This window comes from Rhincodon typus, chromosome 9 (assembly GCF_021869965.1).
Source record: "Rhincodon typus isolate 14 chromosome 9, sRhiTyp1.1, whole genome shotgun sequence".
NCBI classification, from domain to species: Eukaryota; Metazoa; Chordata; class Chondrichthyes; order Orectolobiformes; family Rhincodontidae; genus Rhincodon; species Rhincodon typus.
In genome coordinates, this window is record NC_063340.1 from 3,955,762 (window position 1) to 3,978,011 (window position 22,250).

The following is a 22,250-nucleotide window of genomic DNA, read 5'->3' on the forward strand; positions in this document are numbered from 1 at the left end:
TGAAACCATTGATGTTCAGTCTGATTTTCTTGTTTGCTTCATGTGTTAATGTCAAGGATCTGAAGTTCAATCCCACACAGCAGTAGCCACTTGCAGCAACACCCATATAATTAAAAATCAGATTCAGAACGAATGAGGAAACTGTACCTTTAGATTTTAAGTACAGGAAAGAAGGGCGCTCTGTGGGAAAGTCAGAAATTGTGCTAAATACAGCCCTAATGACAGTCATGGTGCCCTGTCTTGCATTGATTTTGAAATGACAACTAATCAATTCATGAATATGCTGTCACATACATTGTAGATCCTTCATAATAGTGCTGTAGCGAGCCCTAGAGCCCATGGACTGCAGCAGTTCAAGAAGGCAGCTCATCACCACCTTCTCTAGGGTGATTAGGGATGGGCAATAAATGCTGGCACAGTTAATGATGTTCACATCCCACGAATGGATTAAAAATTATTCTTCTACACTGTTTTCTCTTTCCTCATTCTTCTTACCATCACTTTTTGGTACTTTTCTTTCCCTTTGGCTTTTAGTTTTCCTTTTAAAGAAAAATACAAGGTACTTAGGGACTTGACAGGGTCAATGCAGAGAGGTTGTTTGAGAGAGAGTGTCGAGGACCAGAGGGCATCATCTCAGAATGAGGAGTCACAGAGATAAGACAGAGATAAGGAGCTATTTCTTCTCTCAGAGGGGTGTGAATCTGTGGAATTGATGAGGGCTGTCGAGGTTGAGTCATTAAATATATTCAAGGCTGAGAGAGACAAATTTTTAATCATTAAGACAATCAAGGACTATAGGGAAAGGGCAGGAAGTAGAGTTGTGGGTTATCAGGCTAGTAATGATCTCATTGAATAGCAGAGCAGACTGAATGGGTTGAATGGCTTGCTTTAGTTCTTACATCTATGGCCAATTGACTCTGCTACCCCTTTCTCTTTCATTTTGTCAACGAGCACATTATTTATTTAGTTCCTATTCAGTTGCTTAATAGAAATGGAATTATCTTTTCATTCAATTCCCAAACCTCTTCCTGCAATATTCTGGATCTTGTGTCAGTATGAGTTCAGGTGTATTGTCATTGCAGCATTTCAGTCAATTGCCGCATTTTAATATGAGTCTTAACATGGTGTGTTGCCAGGGTGTCTGGCATTGCAAAAGCCAAGCCATATCCTTGGGCTTGGTGTGTGCAAAATATCCCAAAACACTTCACAGGAGACATTACTGATCAAAACAGGACACAAAGCAACCCAAAGCTCAGTCAAAGTGGTTTTAGAAGACTTTTAAAAGAAGTAAATGAGTTAGGGAAAGGTTTAGGGTGAGAAATTGCAGAGCCTGGAGTCCAGGCAACTGAAGACATGGCAGTTATAATAGAGATGATAAAGCCTGGGTACCACAGGCAGAATGCTGCCAGTCCTCTTTCCATGCTATCGTAGGGGTTTTTTATTAGTCCCTGGTGAAGGACGAACAGTCTCAGCAGATAAGGTGCTTATCGAAGATAACAAGGTAATATTTATTATACCTAAGTACCTGTTAGAATTGTATTGATGATAAAGTGAGCAATAGAAGACTGTCTCTAAGTGCAACTGCCAGAATCCCTCAGTGTTGCCCTGAACGGGCAGCACGGTGGCTCAGTGGTTAGCACTGCTGCCTCACAGCGCCAGTGACTTGGGTTTCATTCCATCCTTGGGTGACTGTCTGTGTGGAGTTTGCTCATTCTCCTTGTGTCTGTGTGGGTTTCCGTCAGGTGCTCCGGTTTCTTCCCACAGTCCAAAGATGTGCAGGTTAGGTGGATTGGCCATGCTAAATTGCCCCTTAGTGTCCAGGGGTGGGCTAGGTGGGTTAGACAGGGGAAAAGCAGAGTTACAAGGGGTGGTTCTGGGTGGGATGCTCTTTGGAGAGTCAGTGCGGACTCAATGGTCTGAATAGCCTGCTTCAACGCCATAGGGATTCTATGATTCCCTACCTGCCTGATACTCCATCTAGTGGCTGTGTCCTGCATCAATGTGAATGGGGCTTCAGCTCAGCTCCTGGATTAACCCTTTTATGTCTATTACTTTATACAACAATGTCCACCCGTAGTGGAGGAATTAAAGTCAAGGATGCACAAGAGTTCTGTCTGAAAGGAGCAACAAGATCTCGGAGGCTTTTCAGGCTGGAAGAGATTGCAGTGATAGAGTGGAGCAAGGCTGTGGAGGGATTCATGGCTGAGGATGAGAGTTATGAAAAAATATCTACCATACAAGAAGAAGTTGAACTGGATTGCTGCAGGAATGGGCCAGTACTGCAGGTGCAGGAGAATAAGTGTGGGCCTATTGGATCTGAAAGAAAAGAGAATGCATTTGAATCTCGCCACCTTGGGAAAGAACTGACATTCTGCTGACCTCAGTATTATAAAAATCTGCTGCATTGTACAATGAGCAGGCAAATAGCACCCAAATCATAACTGTGAGGATTTACCCAATGGTTTAAAAAAATAACATCATAACAAGTGAGCTCCTCAGATAATGCATGGAATACTTTGGGCTGAATCTTAACAGAAATCAGCAGAGTGACAGTTTTGCTGGGTTTCAAGGAGGGTTTCTGTCTGCAAACCTTAGCAAGTTTTCTCACGCTATCTTCCCAAATCTACCTTATTACCAATGCATCATGCCCTCAAGGCACCCCTCTCACTATATTCTCCCACTCTCCTACTCCCACTCATGCAGGGGACCGAAGAGTCATAAACACAGAGAGCCATTGGGTCATATAGCACAGAAGAGGCCCTTTAGCCCATTGAGCCTGCACTGAACTATCCACACTAGTCCCATTTCCCAGCACTTGGTCCATAGTCTTGAATGTTATGACATTTCAGGTACTCATCCACATACCTTTTAAAAGGGTGTAAGGTTTCCTGCTTCCACGGTCTTCACAGGCAGTGCATTCCAGATTCCTACCATCTTCTGAGTGATTAAGTTTTCCTCAAATCCTCCCTAAACCTCCTGCCTTTCACCTTAAACTTATGCTCCTTCATAATTGATCCTTAATTTAAGGAGAACAGCTGCTTCCTATCCAACCTGCCCATGACTCTCATCATCTGATACACCTCAATCAGGTCTTCCCTTCAGCCCTCTCTTTATCGCTGAAATGTCCATTGCTGGGATCTCCCAGGTTTTTTGATACTAGTGCAATTTTTAAAGCCCAACTGTGCATCCAGTCAAATAGTAGTCATCCACAGCTGCCCTATGCTTGACAAAGGGTAATTGGCACCATGTTTTGGCCCTGGGACCTGGAGGTTCTGCTGCATGGTGGAGTACATGTAGTCACTGCCCAGGGAGTGTGCCCTGAGATGTTGGTGATTGAAGGAGCTAGCGGGGAGCTGGTGTGACCAGGTACCTGCTCTGAGTTCCATGTCAGGAATTGTTGCTGCCTGGTGCATATCAGTGAGGGAATGATGAGGATACTAAAGCATGTAAATAAGCATCTCGCTACTCACCGGTGAGAATCTCAACTTGTTCCTCAACACTTGGCTGGAAAATGGAACTTCTTACTCTCAATGATGGGAAGGTCCTGTCCTGTAATCTCATGCGATCCTCCTGACTTTCTCACTTTGGTACAAGGCTGAGAAGGCTCTACCTACTGTGTCCATGATTGTTACAACAGAATTTAGCTTCCATTTGTCATGGAATAGAAGATCTATTATGTTTCATTAAATCTATGATGTATTAGAGCTTTCAAATGCACTCCAAAACATGCACAACTCGACAATATGCACAATCAATCTGAGCAGGTTAATATCTTCTGCAGTTGAAAATCGATAGCAGAGCAGGGCAGAGTGGAGAGAATAGACTCTCATAAACAAAGCAGTGGACCTGAACAGTAGCAATATGTGATTTAATTTCACTCTACACAATAAAGGAATAGCATGCCCTGCAAATACATCTATTTATATGAATGACAGCATATTTTGTTCTTTACAATCCTGCTTGTGAGTATTATTATCCACACAAACTATTTCAACATTGCATCCATTTTTAATTAGTCTGTACCTGAGATTTGTGAATCTCTGATTGTTTGCTCTTAGTTTTCACATCTACTTATTTAACCATGTTCCTATGGTCTGTGTTCGTTACCCAAAGCTGGAGCTTTGGCTTTTTGTCTTTGGATGTTTCATTATGAGCCATTTGGTCATGGGTACTTGCCATCACCTCTACTCCCAGGGTCAGGACGAGAAGCCAGATCTCCAGTCCTAACTCAGGCCTTCGATAAGATTCTACATGGTAGACTGGTTAGTAAGATTAGATCACATGGAATCCAGGGAGAGCTAGCCAACTGAATACAAAATTGGCTTGACAGTAGGAGATAGAGGGTGGTGGTAGACAGTTGTTGTTCAGACTGGAGGCCTGTGTCCAGCAGTGTGCTGCAAGGATCGGTGCCAGGTCCACTGTTGTTTGTCATTTATATAAACAATTTGGATGAGAATATAGGAGGCATGGTTAGTAAGTTTGCAGATGACACCAAAATTGGTGGTAAAGCGGACAGTGAAGAAGGTTATCTAAGATTACAAAGAGATCTTGATCAATTGGGCCAAGTGAGCTGAGGAATGGCAGATGGAGATTAACTTGGATAAATGCAAGGTGTTGCATGTTGGTACGACAAACCAAGCCAGGACTTATACAATTAATGATGGGCCCTAGGGAGTATTGTCGAGCAAAGAGATCTAGGGGTGGGTGCAGGTACACAGTTCCTTGAAAGTGGTGTCACAGGTAGACGGGGTGGTGAAGAATGCATTTGGCATGCTTTCCTTCATCAGTCAGAGCATTGAGTACAGGCATTAGAATGTTATGTTATAGCTGTCTAATATATTGGTAAGGCCACATTTGGAGTGCTGCGTACATTTCTAGTCGCCCTGCTAAAGGAAGGATGTTATTAAACTGGAAAGGGTGCAAAAAAGATTTACAAGGATGTTACTGAGACTGGAAATTTTGAGTTAGAAGGAAGGCTGGATAGGCTGGGACTTTTTTCCCCAAAGCATAGGAGACTGAGGGGTGATCTTATAGAGATTCATAAAATCATGAGGGGCATAGATAAGGTGAATAGCCAAGGTCTTTTTCCCATGATAGAGGAGTCCAGAACTAGAGGGCATAGGTTTAAAGTGAGAGGGGAAAGATTTAAAAGGGACCTGAGGGGCAACTTTTTCACAGTGGCGCATATATGAAAGAGCTGCCACAGGAAGTGATAGAGGCGGGTACAGTTACAACATTTAAAAGACATTTGGTCAGGTACATCAGATTTATTAATTAACAAATTTAAATTTCACCAGCTATTGTGCGATTTGAACCTGTATCTGCCCTGGGCATCTGGGCAATGAATGGAGTGAAACATATAATATCCTGAGGACATTTTCTCATGTGGGAGAATCTAGATCTTGAGGAAAATAAAGGGTCACCCAGTCAAGACAGAGAAGAGGAAACTTTTATTTTCTATCAGAGAGGTGTGAATCTTTGGAATTTCATTCAGAATCTTTAAATATTTTTAAAGCAGAGGTAGATAAATTCCTGAAGACCAAGGAGATGAAAGATTATCAGGGGAGATGCAGGAAAGTAGAGTTGAGGTTAAAATCAGATCAGCCATGAACTTATCGAATGGCAGAGCAGACTTGAAGGGCCAAGGAACCTACTCCTGTTTCTTGTTTGCATTTTAAAAATTTACTTATGGCATGTGGTCATCGCTGGCTGGCCAGCATTTGTTGCCCATCCCTAGCTACCCTTATGAAGATAGTGGTGAGCTGCCTTCTTGAATCACTGTAGTCCATGAGCTGTAGGTAGACTCATAATGATGTTGGGGACGGAATTCCAGGATTTTCACCCAGCGACATGGAAGAAATGATAAATATATTTCCAAGACAAGATGGTGTGTGGCTTGGAGGGGAACTTGCAAGAAGTGACATTCCCATGTATCTGCTGCCATTGTCCTTCTAGATGGAAGCGTTCATGGGTTTGGAAGGTGTTGCCTAAAGATACTTATTGAATTTCTGCAGTGTATCTTCTGGATGGTACATACTGCTGCTACTCTTTGTTGGTGGTGGAGAGAGTTATGTTTGTGGATGTGGCTGCTTTGTCCTGGATGGTGTCAAGCTTCTTGAGTGTTGTTGGAACTGCACCCATCCAGGCAAATGGGAAGTTTTCCATCACATTCTTGATTTGTGCTTTGTAGATGGTGGGCAGGCTTTGAGGAGTCAGGAGGTGGGTTACTAACTGCAGTACTTCTAGTCTCTGACCTGTTCTCATAACTACTTTACTTAAATGGTGAGTCTAGTTCGGTTTCTGGTCAATGGTAACCCCCAGGATGTTGATAGTGACGGATTCAGTGATGGCAATGCCATAAATGTCAAGGGGCAGTGGTTAGATTGTCTCTTATTGGAAATGGTTATTGCTGGCATTTGTGTTGCGCAAATGTTACTTACCTTTGGACATGGACTGCTAAAGGTCAAAGATATGTTGCACGGCACAATGGTTCAGTGGTTAGCACTGCTGCCTCACAGCCCTAGGAACTCAGGTTCGATTCCAGCCTCGGATAACTGTCTGTGTGGAGTTTGCACATTCTCCCTGTTTCTGCGTGGGTTTCATGTCAGTGCTCTGGCTTCCTCCCACAGTCCAAAGATGTGCAGGTTAGGGTGGATTGGCCATGCTAAATTGCCCATAGTATCCAGGGATGCACATGCTAGGCATATTAGCATCGGAAATGCAGGGTTACAGGGATAGGGTAGCATGGTGGGTCTGGTTGGGATGTTGTTTGGAGGGTTGGTGTGGACTTGATGGGTTGAATAGCCTGCTTCCACAGTGTAGTGATTCCATGTTCATACCAAATCCCGTGTGACTTTGGGGTAGCATTCCATTACGTGATTCCAGTGTTACATAGGTGGTGCCTGCTGAAGAGGATGAACCATGTGCCTGATTAGAAGCATCCCTGAGAAGACACAAGCCTCATGTGACATCAAAAGAGATTAAATTCACAGCCACTGTATTTTAGAGACAATAGCCTATAAAGAAAAGCACTCATGTTCATGAAATTGGCTGTACAGTATTGTCATACACTATAACCTCTATAGACTGGAAATCTGCTATTCAGAAACACCCAGCATCCGGAAACATTTTTTGAATATGGCCAAGTAGCTCATGGCATCATCTTAGCACAACATTCTGGGAGATGGAATGTGGAAGATACAGTATATGGGTGTGTAAAACAATTTTCAGTGGTGCATTATAATGTTTTGTCACTGTTCAATGCTTCAGGTAAACATTTGTATTGATAGTGATTACTGATTGGCCCACATGGTTAGGTATTCTAACATCATTCCATAACCCAGAAAATTCCAAAATCCTGAAATGACTTGGTGCCAAGCATTCCACATCAGATAAATCGGGTTCTATTCTTTCACTTGCCGATTTTGTCAAAAAAAATTACGTGAGCAAAGAGTGATGGATACATGTCCTTTCTTGGTGGAAAATATAACTCATTAGCAATTATCAACTCTGATTCACTTATAGAGATTTATCAAATGTAACTACACTGACAGTAACTTTAAACCTTTTATAAACCCATAAGCAGCAAGTATCAGTTGGTAAAGGAATGAGGCAATTAGAGAGTGAAAAGGGAATGCTCTTGTAGAGAGAAACGGCCTAGCTGAAGTACTAAATGACTACCTCACTTGAGAAGAGAATATAACAAGTAAGTAGTCCCCCTTAAACATGGAGCTACTGTCGGACAACTGGAGGATTGCAAATGTGACATCTCTGTTCAATAAAGAGGTATAAATATGGCAACTTTCAAAGCTCAGAACATGATGTTCAACATTAGATTTGATTCCACGATTGGACAACATTTACTGAATAATCCCAAGCTAACATCCAATCTATGTCAGGTTCATGTTGTAGCCCATTTCCCCTTGCTGTAAACTAGACAAAATATAATGTTATTTTTAATTATTCATTCATGATACTTGTCCATAGGACAATTAGGGGTCAACCACATTGCTGCAGGTCTGGAGTCACATGTAGGCCAGACCAGATAAGGATAACAATTTCTTTCCCTAAAGGACATTAGTGAACCAGATGAGTATTCCCCCCAAGAATTGACTGTGACTCCATCACCGTCATTAACCACTTAATTATTGAATTAAAATTACAGCATCTTCATGACAGGATTTGAAGCCAGGTCCCCAGAATATTACCTGGGATTGTGGATTAGTAGCCTACTCATAATACCATGAGGTCATTGAATCCCCTAAATATGAGCCTATCCACTGCGAATACAAAGACAATGTAAAAGCCTTCAGCAAAACCTGTTCCTCATGGCATCTCAACTAAATGAAATAATTGTTTTTGTGCATTGATACTTTTAATTGGCCACCACAGGCTCTCAATGTAGAATTTAATTTTCAAGGAATTATTGATGCAGATACAATAATTTCTCTCGTGGTTTGTTTATCCACAGCTAACATATTTTGTGGGAATGCTTATTACCTCCCCAAACCCAATCAGAAAATATTACAAAAGAGAACACTACATTGCACGATTATACAAAAACCTTTGAATACAAACAGCAACACATCATAATTCAAAAAACACTAACCATTTCAGAAATACATTGAATCACAAACACAAGTTAAAAACGTAACTGGATGACATGCACATTTTAAGCTAACTTTTGTTCAAATTCATGTTGCATTGACTAACTCCAAATATAGTACTCATCACTCCCACAACTCACCATTTGTACCTAAATCGAGGTAGGCTAAATCAATTTTGCACATAAAAGAACACAAACTACTGGTGTCTGTCTGGTGAGCTATAATTGCAACGGTAACTTAAACAGATGCCCATGCAGAATTATTTATACCTTTCTCTCAATGCTTAACAGAGCTGTGCCAGGTCAGCACTGCATTTGTATAAGATACTTTTGTTCGCTTTGTTAAGACAGTTTATAGATGTTTCACATCAAAATGCACCCTCCTTACTGATAATGCCAAGTGTAAATATTGTCCATAGAATAGTGATACTGGAGCTTAAACTGTGTTGAGTGATATTGATAACAAATGTGTCTCAAATGTATTTGCATCAAATATTTCTGTCTAAGAATAACTGCCCCACATTAAAGTATCAGGCAAAATAAATTTATAACAGCATTTACTGCTTCTATTGTTATTATTGCACACTGTTATTTCAACCCAAATGTGTCTACATTAAGGCGTGGTGATTTTATTCTTGACTGTAGACAGTTATAATTTGCCCATTGCTGATGTTTCAGAAGGATTTTCTGTAAAATGGCATCCTAAGTAAACATTTCTTTGTTGATCCACATCAGGCTACGCGTCTCGTTGGGTTTGCACTCATACTCAATGCTTCCGAAGCTGTTTCCCCACTGGCAGTGATCGCGTTTGTGATAGTTGTAGAACTTCACCTGCCACACCGTCTCAAAGGTACCAATGTCAGCGAACTGGAGAGAGGGACAGAGAAGAAAGATGGTTAAAATGGGGGTTCACAAGAACATCTCAAAGGCAAGTCAGATTCTCAACTCCAGATCTCTGCAAGATCAGAACACAAATATATGAATTAGGAGCTGGAGTGACCACGCAGCCCCTTGAACCTGCTGTACCATTCAATAAGATTATGGCTGATTTGCTTCCTTCACATTCCAGCCTGCCCCAATAACTGTTCACCCCTTGCCTATTAGGAAACTGTCCACCTCTGTCTTAAAAACATCCAAGATCTGCTTCCACGACCTTTTGAGGAAGAAAATCCCAAATACTCACAACCGCCGAAGGGAAAAATGTTCTCATCCTCTTTGCTTTAATTGGGTGACTAAATACTTTAAAACAGTGACCCTGGGGGGAGGCAATGGCCTAGTGGTATTATTGTTAATCCAAAGAACCATCATCTCCACAACCACCCAGTAATGATCCCATAAGATCTGATCAGTGTCAAATCAAGTCTCTTCGAGGAGATACAAGCTTAGCCTGTCCAAACTTTCCTTGTTAAACAATCCATGCATTCCAGTATCAGTCTAGGGAAAATTCCCTGAACTGCTTTCCATGTAGTTAAATAAGGACACTAATGCTGTATAAAGTTCTTCAGATGTGCCCCCCCGCCACCACCAAGTGCTTTGAGTTACTGAAGCCTAACCTCCCTACTTTTTAAATTGAATTCCCATGCAATAAATAATAACATGCTATTAGCTTTCCTATTTACTTGTTGTACCAATGGGCTGACTTCCTCGAATGACTCAATATTCCCTGAAGTAATTAAATTTACCCTGCTGAATCAATCTGACTCAGAACCAAAAGACCACTCTTCTGGATTGCTTTGATGTTTTTCTTTGCTTTAACACTGGTTCAAATATGAATCTGTAGTCCACGTGAAACAAGCCAAAGCCAGCTCTGAGCTCTCTACGTTCTACATGAAACAATAGGGCAGATGCTGAGGACTTGCAAATCGACACTGGGTCAGCCATCCCCTCTGTGCAGGTGGTTGAGGAGAGGATAGCAGCTGTGTTTGCTGTAAGACTGCATTCACACAATAATCGTGTTATTTTTGGGAGTAACACTGTTAAGAGAAATGCAAAGATTAAATCATTCATACTCATTAAGAAATCCCAGCCTATAAACCTGATTGCAGGAAAAATGGAGTGGGATGGGAGGGAAAAGTGGTGCAGGAACAGAGTGGTACAGGGGGAAGAGAGAGGGTGTGGGGCAGAGAGGCTGGTGGAGTGGGAAGAGAGAGGTGTGATTCATAAAGACTGGTACGGGGGGAGAAAGAGGGTGTGGGGCAGACAGACTGGTGGTGGGGAAAGAGAGAGGTTGTGCGACAGACTGGTACATGGAGAACCGAGAGGGTGTGTGTCAGAGAGACTGGTACAAGGGGGCAGAAAGAGTGCTGTGGTGCAGAGAGAGGGTACAGGAGCAGAGAGAGATCGGTGCGGGTTGGGAGACAGTGGTGCAGGGCCAGAGAGGTTTCAGGGGCAGTGATGGTGCTGTTGGAGGGCAGAAAAGGCAGTGAGGGAAGTGAGAAATTGGTGCTAGGGCACAGAGAGTGGTGCAAGAGCAGAGAGAGTAACACAGGGGTTCAGGAAGGGTGTTGCTCTCATTCATTGTCTTTCCATTGTCTTTCCAGGTACCATGTTTGATACATGTTACCTGCTAGTTGTCATGAGCCAGTTGTGCAGCCAGATCTACCAGTTTGTTGCTGCTTACTAGCTGTGTCCCTCTTTGGTGGGTACAGATTCAGACAAGTAAAGTAATGCCACGACGAGGTGCAGGAAAATACTCACATTCCTTTAAGCTGCTTTGGAGGCTCTGGTGCATGTTTTGGACATGAGGAATGAGATCCTGTTCCCTTTCTAGGGGCAGAAAGTCCTCCAAGCATTTTCAGTACGAAGAAACATACGAGCATGTAGCAGAAGTTGGCCATTCAGCCCCTTCAGCCTGCTCTGTCATTCCAGATCAGGGCTGATCATATATACCTCAACAGTATATTCTTGTGCTGCCCTATATCTCTTGACATGATTGGTAACCAGTCATTCTCAACCACAGCCCACTGAGGCAGAATATCCCAAAGATTCACCACCCTCACAGGAAAGACATTCCTCCTCGTCTTAGTCCTAAATTGTCCGCACAATTATTCTGAGACTGTATCCTGTTGTTCTAGATCCTCCCATACTTCATCTACCCTGTCGACCCTGTAAGAATGTATAAGTTCCAATGAGATCATCTATCATTCTTCTAAATGTTGGATAATATCGGCCCTCTCTCCTCAGAGGACAACTGCACCCGGTGAATCTCAGCTGCATTTCCTCCATAGGAAAGGCATCATTCCCAAATAAATGAGACCACCGCCCCATACATGACTCCAGATGAGGTCTGAGCAAGATTCTATATAATTGAAGCTAGACATCTTCACTCCTGTGGAATTAGGTGCAGGAGTGAGCCATTTGGCCCCTTGCGCCTATTCCATAATTCGATAAGAACATGGCTCGTCAGAGTGTGGTCCCACATTCTTATCTACTTCTTACAATGTTGACTTCCTCTTTAGTCAAGAGCCCATATACCTCGGTCTTAAAAATATTCAATGACGCTCCCTCCACCACTCTTTGGGGAAGACAGTCTAAAGACTTGCAACATCCTGAGAGAAAAAAAAATTCTTTCTTTTCTACATCTTAAATGGGAGACCCCTTTTTTTATGCATACAATATATAGAATCCCTACAGTGAGGAAGCAGGCCATTCAACCCATTAAGTTTACACTGACCCTCCAAGGAGCATCCCACTCTGACCCACTTCATCCCTGTAGCATTGCATTTTCTGTGGCTAACCCACTTAGCCTATGCATCCCTGCACATTTTGGGGGCAATTTAGCACGGCCAATCCACCTAACCTGCACATCTTTGGACTGTGGGAGGAAACCGGAGCACCCGGAGGAAACCCATGCAGACACGGGGAGAATGTACAGACTCCACACAGGCAGTCACCCGAGGGTGGAATTAAACCTGGGTTCCTGGTGCTGTGAGGCAGCAGTGCTAACCACTGAGCCATCTGGTTTTAAAGTGTAAGCCTAGTTTTAGCAACACTCTTAGTAAGCACCCTGTCAAATCAGAGATAGCAAGAACTGTAGATGCTGGAGTCAGAGACAACACGATGTGGACCTGGAGGAACACAGCAGGCCAGGCAGCATCAGAGGACCAGGAAAGTCAACGTTTTGGGTCGGGACCCTTCACCAGAACTGTATTAATCCTGTCAAATTATCTTGGGATATCGTATGTTTCAATAAGGTCATCAATTACTCTTCTCAACTCTAAAGTCACAGGCAGAGACTGTTCAATAATTCCTCATAGGATAAACTCCTCATCCCAGGTATCAATCAACTGAACATTCTCTCTACTGCTTTTAATGCATTTATATCCTTCCCTAAAAAAGGAGACAAACCAGTACGCAACCCAAAAATGACCCATTTATGCCTACCCTCTGCTGTCTAAAGAAACTAGGCACAGCAATGTCACAATGATGTGGTAAATAAGAAAACAGGTTCTTGACTGGAAGCAAGTTTTATCATAAGCTGAATGATAAGCAGCACATGTGAACACAGAGTAACTATTGAAAAGTCCAATTACTTAAGAAATCAGTGTACAGTTCCCCTAATAATCCCCGCCAAAAGTTTTAGTCGAGGTTTATCTTCTGAAAAGGTCAGGCCAGACCTCCTGCTGTTTGTTCATTAACAGTATAAATTTGATAATAGGGCTGCACAGCTCCCAGCTCTGAGTTGCTCCAGCTCCAAACTTGCAGCACAGTCTTTATCATGTGACTGCCAAGGCCAGGGATTCAGTCCCCAAGGCCTGATGGATCCAACGCAGGATACTGAGGGAGGGAACGGAGGAGATTGCTGAGACCTTCACAAAGATCTTTGTGTCCTCTTTAGCCACAAGAGAGGTCTCAGAAGACTTGAGAATAGCCAATGTTGGTCCTTGGTTTTAGAAGGGCAATAGAGATAACCTGGGAAATAATAAGCCAGAGAGCCTTACATCAGTGGTAGGGAAATTAGTGGAGAAGATTCTTTGAGCTGGGATTTACTTGCATTTGGAAAAGAATGGACTTATTTGGTATAGTGAGCATGGCTTTGTATGGGGGAGGTCTTGTCTCACAAACTTGATTGAGTTTTTTTGAGGAAATGATGAAGATGATTGATGAGGATAGGGTGTTTGACGTTCGGTACATGGACTTTACTAAAGTATTTGACAAGGTCCTTAATGGCAGGCTGGTCCAGAAGATTAACTCATGTGGGATCCACAGTGAGTTGATAAGTTGGACACAAAATTGGCTTGGTCATTGAAGACAGAGGCTTGTTGTGGAGGGTTGTTTTGCTGACTGAAGGTCTGTGACCAGCAAGAATTAATGCTGGGATCTCTGCAGTTTGGAATATATATATAAATGATTTGGATGAAAATGAAGGTTGTCTCTTTAGTAAGTTTGCAGATGACATGAAAATTGGTGGAGTTGTGGATAGTGCAGAAGATTGTCAAAGAATACAGCAGGATATAGGTCAGTTGGAAAGTTGGGCAGAGATGGAGTTTAATTGGACAAGTATGAGGTGATGCATTTTATGAGGTCAAATGCAAGAGGAAAGTTTACAGTAAATGGCAAGACCCTTAGGAGCAACCAGTTTCAGTACATATAGAGAGGGGTCTTAGGGTGCAAGTCCATTCCTTCCTCAAAGTGGCAACACAAGTGGTAAAGAAGTTATACAGCATGCTTGCCTTCATTGGTTGGGGCATTGAGTATTGGCAGATCATGCTGTAGCTGCATAAAACTACAGTTTGGCTACATTTGGAATATTGTGTACAGTTCTGGTCCTCAGACTACAAGAAAGATGTGGAGGCTTTGGAGAGGACACACAAACTGTTTACCAGGACATTGTCTAGTTTGTAGGGTATTAGCTATGAGGAGAGATTGGACAAAACTTGGTTTGTTTTCACTTGAATGTTGAAGGATGAGGGCGACCTGATAGAAGTTTACAAAATTATCAGAGGCATGGATTTTGCCCAGGGTAGAAATGTCAATACTAGGGGACATAGATTTAAGGAAAAGGGGGATAAGTTTAAAGCAGATGTGAGAGGCAAGTTTACATTTTACAGAGTGGGTGCCAGCAGAGGTGGTGGAGATGGAAACAATAATGCAATGCTTAACAGGCATATTGACAGATATATGAATAGCCTGGGAATAGAGGGATACACACTGTATAGAGGCAAAATGTTTGTAGTTTAGAAAGGCATCATGTGTTGGGGCATTCATGGTGAGCTGAAGGGCCTGTTCCTGTGCTGTGCTGTTCTTTATTCTTTGTAAGTCACCCTGCGGCTGTATAAGACTTTAGTTAGGTCACATTTGGCGTATTGTGTCCATTTCTGGTTGCCACCTTATAGGAAGAGTGTGAAAGCTTTGGAGAGGGTGGAAAAGACGTTTACGAGGATGTTGCCTTGACTGGAGTGTACTAGCTGTAAGGAGAGGTTGGACAAACTTGGATTATTTTCGCTAGAGCATCAGAGGCTGAGAGGGCGACCTGATAGAGGTAAATAAAATTATGAGAGGCAGTGATAGGGTGGATAGTTGGAGTCTTTTTCCCAGGATGGAAATATCAAATACTCAGATTTAAGGTGAGAAGGGGAGAGTTTGAAGGGGATGTGTGAGAGGCAAGATTTTCACACAGAGGGTGTTAAGGGCCTGGAATGATCTGCCAGTGGAGGTGGTAGAAGCAGATATGATAGCAATACATTTAGACAGACATTCATTTGTTCTACAAAAACAGATGTTGGTTTGGGAAAGGTATGAAAGGCCTGAACGTTGTGAAGGCGATGGAAGCAGTGGGATCAAGAAGTGGGACTATAAATTCTCGTGTTGTCATTGCTGACTGTGGGGAGTTGCAATGACAGCATTCCATCAACAGCTCCACCATGCAGCCCACCCAACCAACAACCAGAGTCTCTTTCATTCTCATTGTCAGAAAAGTGAAATTGAAAGATCATCATCACTTGTTTGCCAGGATTAATCATTCATGCTGTGGTGTAGTTGGGCAGGTATAATACTTGAGGTGCTAGTGAAATGGCAGATCTTTGCTTCATTCAGCTACTAGGTCAAGATTTATGTTTTAAAATGGGAACAACCATCCAGATGTAATTATTTACTGTTGCCCTAAATTAAATTACTACATTCATATCATAGAATCCCCACAGTGTGGAGGCAGGCCATTTGGCCCATTGAGTCCACACACGTGGTCTGAAGAGTATCCCAACCAGAACCACACCCCTACCCTAAGCCTGTGACCCTGCATTTCCTATGGCTAATCCAACTAGCCTGCACATCCGTGGACACTCTGGGCAATTTAGCATAGCCACTCCACCAAACCTATGCATCTTTGTGACTGTGGGAAGAAACCAGGCCACCTGGAGGAGCCCACACACAGACAAGAGGAGAATGTGCAAACTCCACACAGACAGTTGCCCGAAGTTGGAATCGAACCCAAGTCCCTGCCACTGTGAGGCATGTTAACCACGGAGCCACTGTGCAGCCCCATTTATTCAGATAAAATAAATAGTTGTCACCTAAAAAATAACAAACAAGGCACAGAAGGATATAGACCATGTGCAGGCAGATGCGATTAATTTAAAAGGGCATCAGGGTCTGTGTAGACATAATGGGCCAAAGGGCCTGTTCCTGTGCTGTATTGTTCTATGTTCTATGCCGCCATTACACACAGCATACCTCAGAGGCTCATCTGCATATTCATTAAACCCTACTTCTATACCAACAATAACACTGTTATTACATGTTAGTGTGTACTCCAACACACTTTATGTGCAAATGTGAAAAAGGTTTGTGAAATACGTGATTGCATGGAAAGTGCTCCCTGTACCATAAGGCACTTTTGCTTTCTCTTCCAAATCAAACAATTGAGTGCATTGATCTAGAGTTCACTACCTAAAAGGGCAGTGGAAGAAGACTCAATAATAGATTTTCCACAGGGAATTAGATAGATACTTAAAGGGGCAAAAAATGAATTCAGTGTTATAGGGAAAGGGCAGGTGAGTGACATAAATTGGATGGGCTAGCACAGGGATGACAGGCCAAACGACCTTCTTCTGTATTGTTTCATTCCATGATTCTAACAGTTGGTACCTCTCCCCAAATCTCTGGCTGGTCCCTCAGCCCTAATGAGAAGGATGCTTGAAGTGATGGGAATGGTACAGGGCATGTGACAGCTATGGGCTCAAAATAATGTTCAACTTCAAATAATGTCAATATGTCACAAGTTACTATCACTGGGCCATATCATGAAAACAGTGTGACTTCTCTAATAAAACACACAGCAAACCATTCTAATCTTCTTTTCCCCGCGTTGTGTTTCATTATAAGTTCCAGGGATAAGTTGGGATCTGGAACATTCAACCTGAAAAGCAATTCCATGTACAATTTCATAAAGGGACAGGTCACAGTGTTCCAAACAAGAACGAAAGGGTATAAGACTTAAGCATTGGCACACTTTCGAAAAAACCAGCATAGACAATTTGGCCAATTGTTCCACAATTCCAAAGATCTATAGACAGAATTCTAGCTATAGTGGAGAGAGAGAGGGAGAGAGAAACAGAATTAACCATTTCCAGTCCAGCATGACTCGTCTTTGGAACTGAAGTTCTGAACAAAAGTCATCTCAAACTTGAAACATTAACCGCGTTTTTCTCTCTCTACAGATGCTGCCAGACCTGCTGAGTTTCTCCAGCATTTACTATTTTATTCCTGTTCACATCAATTCATTGTGCATCGGTGATTTGCATTATAGGGTTAGAGACAATGAGGTTCAAGTTAGGGTACATGGTGAAGAGTTCTGAGGTACAAAGAAAGCCACAAATGAAAATTGATGAAGCCATGCAATAGGTAAAGTACAACAGATGGAGTTCAATGTCAGTAAATTTTAGGTGGTACAACGTGGTTTAAAATAAGGCTGGATGATACAGCCAAGCATCAGGTTTGTCAGTCATTTGTGGCAACTCCTCAAGTAAATGAGGCTATCAAAACTGGTTGGAATACTGGGTAATATGTATTATAGTTTCATAGTACATAGTTACTTGCTGGTTAACCTCACTGAGTCATCATGGAGCCTTACTGCCTTGCTTTAATTTTACCAAAACGTATAAATTAAAGGAAAATACAACCAGTTTCAGGGAAATGGTACATAGTTCTTAGCATTGGCAGCTCTTTATTTCCTTTCTTCAAATCAAAAGACGTGTTAAGTTGCATGAAACGCTCAAGGTAAATTAAAGAGTAACTAAGCCCCTTCCTGTATTCAGTATTGTCCTCACAACTTAAGGATCTCTGTAACCTCAGTTCAATCCAGACCAATGGCATAAAATTATCCTTTGCTGATTCTAAGTGTCTTATGTGTCATATGTTGCAACCAACCACTGGTGGCTTGTGGCTGGGTATTTTCTGCCTCCAATTCTCCTTTATATGCTTTTAAATAAACCATAAACGGGTTTGACAGCCCTGGTGGAGGCACTGTCACAAAAACAAAAATCGAACGGTCAATGGAAACTTCCACAACAGTCATGGAAACTTATCAAAATGTCATCTCCAGGACTGATAATGAGCCTCAGTTCTGTGGACACCACTGGTCCCTGAAGGCAGTCTCTCCAACCTACACTTTCAAACACCAAATTAATAAATGGATGATGTCTTTTCTAGATATTCCCTGATGAACCTGTTCTGAGATGTAATTACACACATCTGGAGAAGGTGGGACTTAAATTCAGAACTCCAGTCTCAGAGGTAGAGACACTACCAATGCACCACAAGAATACTGATGTCCTCCGTTCTATACTGAGTCAAAGGGCCTATATGATTAGCAATGGTAGAGGATAAAGCACTAAATTGCCCAGAGTGTCCAAGGATGTGAAGGCTAGTTGGATTAGCCATCGGAAATGCAGGGTCACAGGCTTAGGGTAGGAGTGTGGTTCTGGTTGGGATGCTCTTCAGAGCTTGGGTGTGGACTCAATGGGCCAAATGGCCTGCTTCCACACTGTGGGGATTCTATGATATGAATGTAGTAATTTAATTTAAGGATGCTGAATGAGGAAAAGTACTTGTCTTACACAGAAAGATGTTGTTTCCAGTAAAGTAGCAATAAGTACAAGCTTGACTAGTTAGGCATAATTACAAAGACAATTAGGAACCAAAGATAACAGGTCTGTCTCCACAGGAACCACATGTTCATCTGCTTCTCCTCCAGCCTGACTGGCTGGAGCTTAATGCAGCTTCAACAATAACTCTTCCAAAACCTGAGTCTTTCTACATAGTGATTTTTTTTTGAAGTCTTTCATCTTGCACTTACCAGGACAATTCTTTTGTTCAAGTTCTGTCCCTCCAAACGACTATCTCTTTCAAAAACCATTACCTTGTACAACAATAAATGAAGTGGTCTTGCACTATTACAGTTTCTTCAGTCCGTAGAACAGCCCTTGATTCTGCAATTAACTGGCACTGTTGGTCAAAGAAGCTGGATGAAGACGATTGTGGTAAAATGCTGATGCCTTATGGGGTATTTTCCTGAGGTCAAGGGGTGAGACATGCTGTTAATCCATATCTAATCAAGCAATACTTGCACTGAGGTTACAACAGCAAAGTACCATGGATACTGGAGATCAGAAATATGAAGAGAAAGTGTTGGCAAAACTCAGCAAATCTGACAGTTTAAATGCAGAGAGAAGCACGTTTAAGTTTTAAATCTAATATGACTCCTTTTCGACATTAACAGTGTTTCTCCCTGTGCAGACACTGTCAGATTTGCTGAGGTTCTCCAGCGCTTGGCTTTTCTATTTCTTGATCTGAAGTTTTCTGATGCTGACACTATCCACTAAAGAGGAGATAAAAGTGCCACTTCATTGCTAAGAAGCTCCATTTAAAAAGTGGAGAATTGATGTAGTACAATTCGCCCCTCCTCGGCCCCTATTTCGGTCTTCATTAATAAGATGCATTTGTGCACTGCAGCATAAAGGAATGCAAAGGTCAAATGCAAATTATATTACAATTGAACATAATTTTTGCTTGTAGCAAAGGCCAAGATCATTATTTTGTTTGCTACACCAGACTGTAATAGCTGCTATTGTCTACTTCATTAAGTAGAAATAAAATTACTCCCCCCCTCAAAAAATTTTAATTGCAGATCTTTGATAAAATAATTGCTAAAAATAAATGCCATACTTATTTGAATATTCTGCATGTAGTAGCGGAAATATTCACAAGTTAATGGGTTTTGCTGGCTCGACCAGCATTTATTGCCCGTTCCTAGATGCCGTTGAGAAGATGGTGGTGAGCTGCCTTCTTGACAATGAAGAAGGTTATCTAAAATTACAAATAGATCTTGATCAATTGGGTCCATGGGCTGAAGAGTGGCAGATGGAGTTTAATTTGGTTAAACAAACCAGGGCAGGACTTATACAACTCAAAGTAGGGCCTTGGGTAGTGTTTTAGAACAGAGATCTAGCGGTTCAAATACATAATCCTTTGAAATTTGTGTCACATATAGACAGGGTGGTTAAGAAGGCGTTTAACACACTTGCCTTCATTGCTGAGATCTTTGAGTATAGGAGTTAGGATGTCATATTGAGGTTGTACAGGGCATTGGTGAGGCCTTTTCTGGAATTCTGTGTCCAGTTCTGGTCATTCTGCTTTAGGAAGGATATTATTAAGCTGGAAAAGGTTCAGAAAAGATTTATCAGGATGTTGCCACGAATGGAGGGTTTTACTTTTAAGGAGAAGCTGCATCGACTGGAACTTCTTTCACTGGAGCATAGGAGGTTGAGGGGCGACCTTAAAGAGGTTTATAAAGTCACGAAGGGTATAGATAAGGTGAATGTCAGATGTTTTTTCCCTCGGGGAGGGTGTTGGGTTTTCAAAACTAGAGGTACATTTTTAAGGCAAGAGGAGAAAGGTTGAGAAAAGATATGAGGGGCAATTTTTTTTACACAGAGAGTGGTTTGTGTGTGGAATGAACTTCCAGAGGAGGTAGTGGATGTGGGTACAGTTACAACATTTAAAAGACATTTAGATGAGTACATGAATAAGAAATATTTGGAGGGATATGGGCCAAGCACAGGCAAGTGGGACTAGTTTAGTTTGGGATTATGGTTGGCATAGACTGTTTGGACCGAAGAGTCTGCTTCCACGCTGTATGACTCTATGACTCTAAACACTGAAATCCTTCGGGTGTAGGTAACCCCTCAATGCTGTTGGGATGGAGGAGTTCCAGGATTTCAACCCAGTGACACTGAAGGAAGGGTGATGTGTGCTGGTAGACGTGGTGGCACAGTGGTTAGACTGCTGCCTCACAGAGCCAGGGACCTGGGTTTGATTCCAGCCTCAGGTATTGTCTGTGTGAAGTTTGCACATTCTTCCTGTGTCTGTGTGGGTTTCCTCCCACAGTCCAAAAATGTGCAGGCTAGATGGATTGGCCATGGGAAATGCAGGGATAGGGTGGGTGAGATGCTCTTCAGAGGGTGGTTGTGGAGCTGATGGGCCAAATGGCCTGCTTCCACATTGTTGGGACTCTATGATTCTATATTTCAAAGTCAGGACAGGAAGAGGCTCAGAGGGGAACTTGCAGGGGGTGGTGCTCCCATGTATCTGCTGCCCTTGTCCTTTCAGATGCTCAAGATCATGTGTTTGGAAGATGCTGTTGGAGAAAACTTGGTTAGTTGTAATATCAAGCCTTCCATAATACAAAAATTCACTTATGAAGATTCTGAAATCATTAATCTTTTCCTGGCCCTGTAGCTAGAATGCCCCAGAGTGCCCATTGCTTAAATAATTTATAAAAGCAGGGAATTGCTACAAAATTCCATCCGCACTGACATGAAAAATGATTTTAAAGGCCAGAAATAGAAAGAATTCATCAGAATAGATTAATCCTCAGACAAAGAAGATAAAGTATCTCCCACCATGTTACACGTGATGAACAGCTCGCTGAACTAATTATTAACTACATTTTAAACTCAGCCTCAATTTGGTACAATTACATAAGTAAATCTTCTTGCTCCCTGTCACCTCAGCTCCGATAGCAGCCAAATACTCTTGTCAGCAGTGGCATCAATTAATGCAATGCCAAATGTCATCCCCACAAATTTCTCCACCGTTTGGTTTCCCAAACCAGCAGCCCCCTACCTGTACTGAGGCAAATTCTATTTTGTAAAATTTCTGATTTCTCTTCTGCAAATGGCAATTGATGCTAGGTCAGCTGTGAATTTTGAAACTGAGGCGGATGGATTTTTGCTAAACAAAGACATGAAGAAATTTGGGATAAAGGTGGGGTCACGACCTTATAGATTGGCACAACGGACTTGAGGGGCTGAGTGGCCTCAGATTTGTACATTAACAGTTTCTCAATGAGGTGTCTAGGACTAGGAGGGCACATTTAAAAGAAAAATTTAATGCTGAAATGCATTTATTAATGCTGAAATATGTTTCTAATGAAAAGCAGGGCAAAGGGATATGGGGAGCAGGCAGGAGAGTGAGACAAGATAAGGTCAGCTACGATCATGTTAAATAGCAGAGCAGGCTCGACAGGCTGAATTGCCTACTCCTGCTCCTAATTCCTATATTCCTATGTCCTGTGTTCCTATGCCCTGTGTTCCTAATTGCTTTATTCCTATGTCCTGTATTCCTATGTCCTATGTTCCTAAGTCCT

The 22,250-nt window shown here is 42.2% G+C and overlaps 2 protein-coding genes across 5 annotated transcripts in view; one reads left to right on the top strand and one right to left on the bottom strand.

The window, feature by feature from the left end:
- The window catches only part of aplf (aprataxin and PNKP like factor), a 229,812-nt gene that overhangs the window by 27,174 nt on the left and 180,388 nt on the right, over nt 1-22,250 (top strand). The gene's annotated exons all lie outside the window — the stretch shown is intronic.
- Nucleotides 8,391-22,250, bottom strand: part of LOC109934523 (CB1 cannabinoid receptor-interacting protein 1) — a 17,442-nt gene continuing 3,582 nt past the window's right edge. The window contains exon 3 of the mRNA XM_020533248.2: nt 8,391-9,472. Within this exon, the coding sequence (XP_020388837.1) occupies nt 9,308-9,472 (165 nt within the window). The 3' untranslated portion in view covers nt 8,391-9,307. The remainder of the gene's footprint in view (nt 9,473-22,250) is intronic.